This window comes from Gossypium arboreum, chromosome 12, assembly GCF_025698485.1.
Source record: "Gossypium arboreum isolate Shixiya-1 chromosome 12, ASM2569848v2, whole genome shotgun sequence".
Classification (NCBI taxonomy): domain Eukaryota; kingdom Viridiplantae; phylum Streptophyta; class Magnoliopsida; order Malvales; family Malvaceae; genus Gossypium; species Gossypium arboreum.
In genome coordinates this window covers 88,079,701-88,086,429 of record NC_069081.1, presented here as the reverse complement: position 1 = coordinate 88,086,429, position 6,729 = coordinate 88,079,701, and the positions used below count along the sequence as shown (strand labels likewise).

Below are 6,729 nucleotides of genomic sequence, written 5' to 3'. Positions count from 1 at the left end.
ATAAGAGATTTCAATTGGTGCAAACGGTGCAAACAGAGAATGTCATATAACGATGATTTTAACAGCCTATTCAATAACTATTTTGTAACTTTTTGAAGTGAAGTGACCAAAATGTAAAATTACTAATATTTTAGTGACATTGATTTTATTTACCCAGAAAAGAATCTTATCGTCGAAACAGCCCAGCGGTCACAGCCCATTAGGTCTATAACCCAAACATTAATGGATTTCTACGCATAAATCGAATCCCAATCTCAGGCGCACGCCTTTGTATATCAACGGCTCAGAAATGTCACAGACATCAAAAACCTGTGGAATTAGCATCCTTTAACGAGTCAAACGAATTAAAATAAATCAAACCGCTTTGTATTAGACTTACTTTCGTTCTTCCCGATCTCACAAATTTCTACTAATTTCATTTTCTTGATTTGCTTATTTTTCTTCATATTTTGATTTTATCAGCAGAAAAAAAAAATCAATCTAAATAACTGTAAATATCCTGGTTTAGATCCATGAGTATGGGAGATCTCATCAGTATTCATCCATCAGAGCTTAAATTCCCATGTAAGTTCTCATTTGCATCCTTAGCTTTTTTATTGTTTTGAATTTTAAAAAAGTGGAATGCGAATGTAAATGAAATTAGGTAAAATAAGATTGAAATTTGAAATTTGAATCTGATCTGTGAAAAAAATAGATAGGAAAAGAATCGAGTCAGTTTTGATACCTAGAAGAAAATAGAATGCGAATTTGATTTTAATATGAGTAAGGACAAAAAATTAGATTTTTTTAAAAATGTTTTTTCTCTTACGGAATTTCATAGTTGAATTGAGGAAGCAAAGTTCATGTTCTATGCAATTGACGAACAAGACGGAAAAATATGTTGCGTTTAAGGTAATTTTAACGTTCATATCTTTATTTTAGCTGTGATTGGATTTGAATATTTGATATTGATACACTTATATCATACTGTGAAAATTTCTCTTTTAATGCTTTTAATAGGTTAAAACAACTAATCCGAAGAAATATTGTGTTCGTCCCAACTCTGGTATTGTTTTGCCTGGAAGTTCATGCAATGTCACCGGTAAGTATTGTGTAATTTACTGGTTTTGATCTCTGTGGCAGCTAAGTCATCGGCATTTACTTCTTTTGTTGTTCTTTTCTCCCTTAGTACCTTATGTGTTTTCGGTTTATTGACACTAGTTTTTTCTGGCAGTTACCATGCAAGCTCAAAAGGAGGCACCTCCTGAGCCATGCAGGGACAAGTTCCTCGTCCAGAGTGTTGTTACTCCTGATGGTACAACCAGCAAAGACATAACCCCGGAAATGGTATGATGGCGGTGCCACCATTGTCTATTTTGTCAACTTATTGGTTTCTGCGTTTCGTTTAATGGATGTGTGATTTGAATGCAGTTTAACAAAGAGGATGGTCGGGTTGTGAACGAGTTCAAAATGCGAGTCATTTACATTCCTGCTAATCCGCCCTCTCCTGTTCCTGAAGGATCTGAAGAGGGGACTCCTCCCAGAGCATCTTCACAAGAAAATGGGAATCAAAATTTTGAAGAGGTAAGTGTCTTCCTTTTTTGCTGGCTGGCTAGAAAATGTTGTCTTTGTTTTTCCCCTTTTATCAACTATTACTGGAGAAGCTATTACTCACTAGTGATATACTTTGTGTTTCACTTGTTGCCCAACTTAATGCAAAATTTAGGTATCAAGATCTTTAGAGGATACTAAAGAGAAGTCCTCAGAGGTATGCCATTTCTCTGTTGCTTAGTTAATATTTCCAACTTTTTTTTTTTCTATGAAAGAGTCTTTCATCTTAATACTAATAGTACTGGCATTTTCCTGGTTACCACCTTACTGGTTGCTATCTTTACTGAGTAGGCTCCTTAACTTTTCCTTTTTGTCCAATCTCCTCGTTGTTTTAGAATATGAAATATGCATTTCAATTGTGTGGGGCTAATTGTTATTGTTTTACTATTTGGTTTGTGCGAATAGCATGTTTAATAACCTAGTGGTAACTGTGGAATTTTCTCAAGGGCAAGCTCAAAGTGTGTCGTGATAAATGCCAATAAAATCTTGGAAAAAGCATAAAAAGGGTATTAAGTAAAAAAATCTGCAACTGCTGATTCATAATTCATAGTGACATGGAATTGTATGTTACTAATGTTTTTATATACTTATGGATGAGATGTACCTAAAATCGGGGTTGTAGCTCTGCGTAGAGATGGCATCAAACTGTTTTTCATATAGCAAAAGCTATATCTAGATGGTACATTGATGGCCCTATTTGCTAACATTCCCCTGTTTCAGATCCATCATTTTAGATATAATTTTGAAAGTATTCTAATCTTATGTGTGCCATTTTCTTAAAGCATTGGTTGTTTTGTATGATTATCTCCAGGCGTGGTCTGCAATTTCGAAGTTGACAGACGAGAAATCTTCTGCTTTGCAACAAAATCAGAGGCTGCGTCAAGAACTGGTATGAGCTTATAGCAGCGGATACCGTAGTTTTATGCATCATAGATTATCAATTGTTGTTCCCTTTCGTGGTCTCTTACGAATTGTCATTATCTTATAATAGGATTAGTTCCATTCATGCTGATTTGACTTATTTCAACTCTTAAGTTAAGAGGGGGTGAAATTTAAATTGGGAAGTGTTCAAAGCAGAATTTGAAAGTTGCCATTGGCGGTGATGACCACTTTGCTGTTAAATATTTTTTCTTAGGTACCTCAATCATGGGTAAAAGTACCATGAAGGTACCTGTATTAAGAGTCAGATTACAATTTACCCCATTTGCTTAAAAAATTCAGATTGCATTTTACCCCATTTGCTTAAAAAATTGGCAAATTAGTCCTTATACGTTAGATCAAAGAGCAAATTGATCCTTTCTGTTAAAATTTTATCTATTTTTACTGTTCAAAACTGACGTGGCTGATAGAATAATATTACAATTGCATGTGGTGTGCCATGTGTATCTCATTTTGATGTACAAGGATCAATTTTTAGTAGTAGAAATGGATGGAATATTTAGGGCCAGTTTGTTCTTTGATCTAGTATATAGGGACTAATTTGCCTATTTTTAGGTAGAGCGGGCAAAATGTAATTCTACCTCTAGTATAAGGGCCTCCATGGTACTTTTACCCCAATTGTGTTAGTGGTCTATATGAAATGTTGCCTTTTGTTACTGCTTTCCACCTCTCCCCTCAAAATTTCCTACATAATCTCTCCATATAACATGGGCATAGTTTACTATTCTGAACCAAGGAATCTTTTTATTATCGTTTGTTCCTATTCATGTTCGTTGCATCTTTACCATATCAAATTCGTCATGCAGGAACAAATAAGAAAAGATATTAGCAAAAGTCGTGCCGGTGAGTTCTCTCTAATGTTTGTGATGCTAGTTGGTCTTCTTGGTGTCCTGGTTGGCTATTTTGTTAAGAGAGGTTAGGAAGAACTGTATTCGGAACCAACTCGGATTAAAAATTGTCGGAGTAAGTAGTAATTAGCTGCTGTTTTTTGAAGTTTTGTTTTTCATGACTTTTTTTTAGGTCCTTTTGCTTGTAGTGTGTAAAAATTGTAGCCCTGATAAAAAAAAATGTGTTAATCATAGTTAAAATGATTGATTGTTGAAGTTGATCAGGGGAATTGATTCCATGGCGGTTTAGATAGTCTCAAACTTATGTAAACTAAGATATTGTTAACGAATTTGCGTTTATCAAGTTTTTTCCTCTGCCAAACGGGTAACATTTTGGTTGGATTATCGTTTTATATTGGGTTAATAAAAATTGACAACTAGATACACTTTGATACTGGAACATTTTCTTTTTTCTATTTTGGTATCTAAATTTTGCAACTAAGTCCATTTTGATCTTTGAACTTATAAAAATATAAAAATTTGATAATGTGATACTCTAATATTGTACTACTTCATTAGGTTTATTTTTTCAAGTGATGATATGATACAGTCTTAAAAGTATCACGTTATCAATTTTTTATATCCTTTAAAGTTTAGAAATTAAAATGAACTTAGTTATTGAGTTTATGTACTAAAGTGAAAAAAGTTAATGTAAAATTAGGGAGTAAAAAATTATATTAACCCATTTATATTTTTAGCCAGCTTGAATAAAGCTGATGATAGCGTTCTTAGCATTGTTCCATTGAAGCATCCTCGGTTTCTGGTTGAACAAGAAAGAGTTCAATGGTTGAACCTGTATCAATTGAATTTGGACATTTGAATCTGAATCTTAATTTATTATCTATCTGAAAACTAATATTATCATTCTCTCCAAATTTATGGCAAATAAAATATCTTTCCAACTTATTTATCAATATGAGTTTTGCTTAGAAGATATATTTGTAATTAGCAATTAATTAACACCTCTAATTGGTCGATGGAGTCTTAGTTCGATTAGTATGAGTATTGTTATCAGTACAGGAGAACATAAATTTAAGTGGGTTAAAACGCGTAGTTTTAGACATTTTGTGTCAAAAGAGAGCAGATATTATCAGAATTTTAAATTTCTTTATTAAAAAAAAATGCTCAATCATTTTCTGGTAAAAGAAAGCATATGTATTTATTCTAAGAGTAATTATTTGGTAAATTCTAACTTTATAAATAAGTTTGTGATTTTGTAAAGCTAATAATTTTCATTGTTAGTGTGTCAACATTACTATTATTTATGCTAATATTATCAGCTTCTTTATTCTGGTTGAGGGACTTTACTTGAATAATACTCCAACCTTATATAATACTTTGACCAGAAGAATTATTTTTAGACCAACAGTAAATATGGTTAATTATATAAATTAATAAGCGTATCACAAATATATATAAAACCCTAGTGCACCTCCTCGTCTGCTTAGTTTCTCTTCTATATTGAAATAGATCCTCCATTAAAAATTTCTCCCATGCACAATAGTCACAATACCAAGGGCATAGATGTTAAACCTCAGCACTTTGTATCCTCTTTTTGGCCATTGTTTTAAAGCCTCCAACCACAATCTCTGACAATAATCAACTTCTTCCATTGTCTTGCTCCCAACATGCTACATCCTCGGAATCCAGCATCGTCCCCACTAACAGTGGCGGCAGCCAATCACCTCTTGCTGAGTTCCGGCTGCTGTCTTCGGTGGGTTCGAATAAAGAGGAAGAGAAGAGAAAAGAAAGGAGGAAAAGAAGGAAATAATATCAACCACATTAGGAATTCTTTGCATGATTTCTTTTGGATTTTTCTTATATTTTTGGAACAGTTTTAGCCTTTTAGGCATTCCAAAGTATTATTTTTTTTTTACATATTTTTGCATTTTGTTGAAATTTTTATTCACTTAGGTAGATAATTTTAAACACGATATGATATGCATTAATCAAAAAGTTAAAAATATAAATATTATATATAGTAATGAATATAATTTAATTCACAAATCTGAGTGATTATTTTACTTCTTTAATAAAAAAATAAAATAAAAAGTAGGGTTGAATTTAAAATTAAAATTAAAATTAAAATTATAACTATGTGAAGTAAAAATCGTCAAATAAAATTTAACAAAATTAATATAATGAGAACCAAGTCAAAATAAAATATTAGTTTTGATTTATGAGTTTAATCATTGATACAAATATAATTTTAATATTTTACAATAAATTGGTTATGGTTCTTGATGAACGTGTAGCAATTAATCTCTTTTTACCTTATTGACTATTAAAACGAGTACCATTAATTACTTTTTTTATTAACAAATAACCCTATAACAAATGCCTAAGATTCAATGTACTAATAGCATTTAAAACGAAAGAGACTCAATTCTAGTCAACAAACACACAAGCATAGTTCATGCAGACTAAATCACGTATTTACATAACAATGAATTGCATACTTAGGCATAAATAACCACATTATTCATCACAAATATTAAAACCAATTAAATAATTAAATTTTAATTGACAAAACAAATATTCCAAGTAATCGAGTACACTTAAATATTTGTAATTAAAATAGAAGATATACAACTACCAAGGAATAAAGAAAGGTTAAGAGCAAATTAGAAATCACAAACTTGAATAATTAAAACATTCATGGAAATTTCTTTGACTAGAAAAAGAGTTTAACAACTTACAGAGAAAAGAAAACACAAAAGTAAATTAATATTGAATGTGGCTATCTTTGATTCTAAACCTAAAACAATGTATTAATAGGGCAAAATTCACATAAGAGAATTTAAACAAAAGTGTCCTTAATGATTTGAAGCATATTTGTTAGATTTTTATTATATTTGCATTTTGAACTTCTAGCACTTTCTCGATTTTTTTGGCCTTAGGTCTTGAAATAAGTTTGCATAGATTTTTCAATTCCCTTTAGTACGACATAATATGGGTTCAAGATATGGCCAAAACACTCAAGTAGTGTCAAGTTAAAAGTCCAATTCGTAAAACTTGTCAAAATTAATCTCTAAGCTTACTTTTCTTTAATTCTTTCGCCTAATTTATAAAAAGTAAAATATAAGTCAAAATAAAGTAATTAGAACTTAAATAGTACAATTCAAAAGTAAAATTATCAAAAATAAATTTAAGTTTATGCAATTTATCAGCTATAATCCAAAATCTTCTTGAAAGTTATTGCTTCTAAAATGAAAAAAAACCCAAAAATAATTTAGTGATTAAAACAGAATCATCTTTATTTAGAGTGATTAATGTGATAATTTTAGTTTAGGCGAATAATCCCTCACGAGCA

At 31.1% G+C, this 6,729-nt stretch overlaps 1 protein-coding gene across 1 annotated transcript; it reads left to right on the top strand.

Annotated features, from left to right (window-relative positions):
- The first annotated feature begins 277 nt into the window (after positions 1 to 277).
- Positions 278 to 3,738, top strand: LOC108476890 (vesicle-associated protein 1-3). The gene is made up of 8 exons (XM_017779256.2): positions 278 to 564; positions 821 to 891; positions 1,000 to 1,081; positions 1,214 to 1,326; positions 1,411 to 1,563; positions 1,706 to 1,747; positions 2,402 to 2,479; positions 3,336 to 3,738. The coding sequence occupies exons 1-8, from the start codon at positions 513 to 515 to the stop codon at positions 3,447 to 3,449; spliced, it is 705 nt and encodes a 234-aa protein (XP_017634745.2). The 5' UTR covers positions 278 to 512; the 3' UTR covers positions 3,450 to 3,738.
- Positions 3,739 to 6,729: the final 2,991 nt, after the last annotated feature.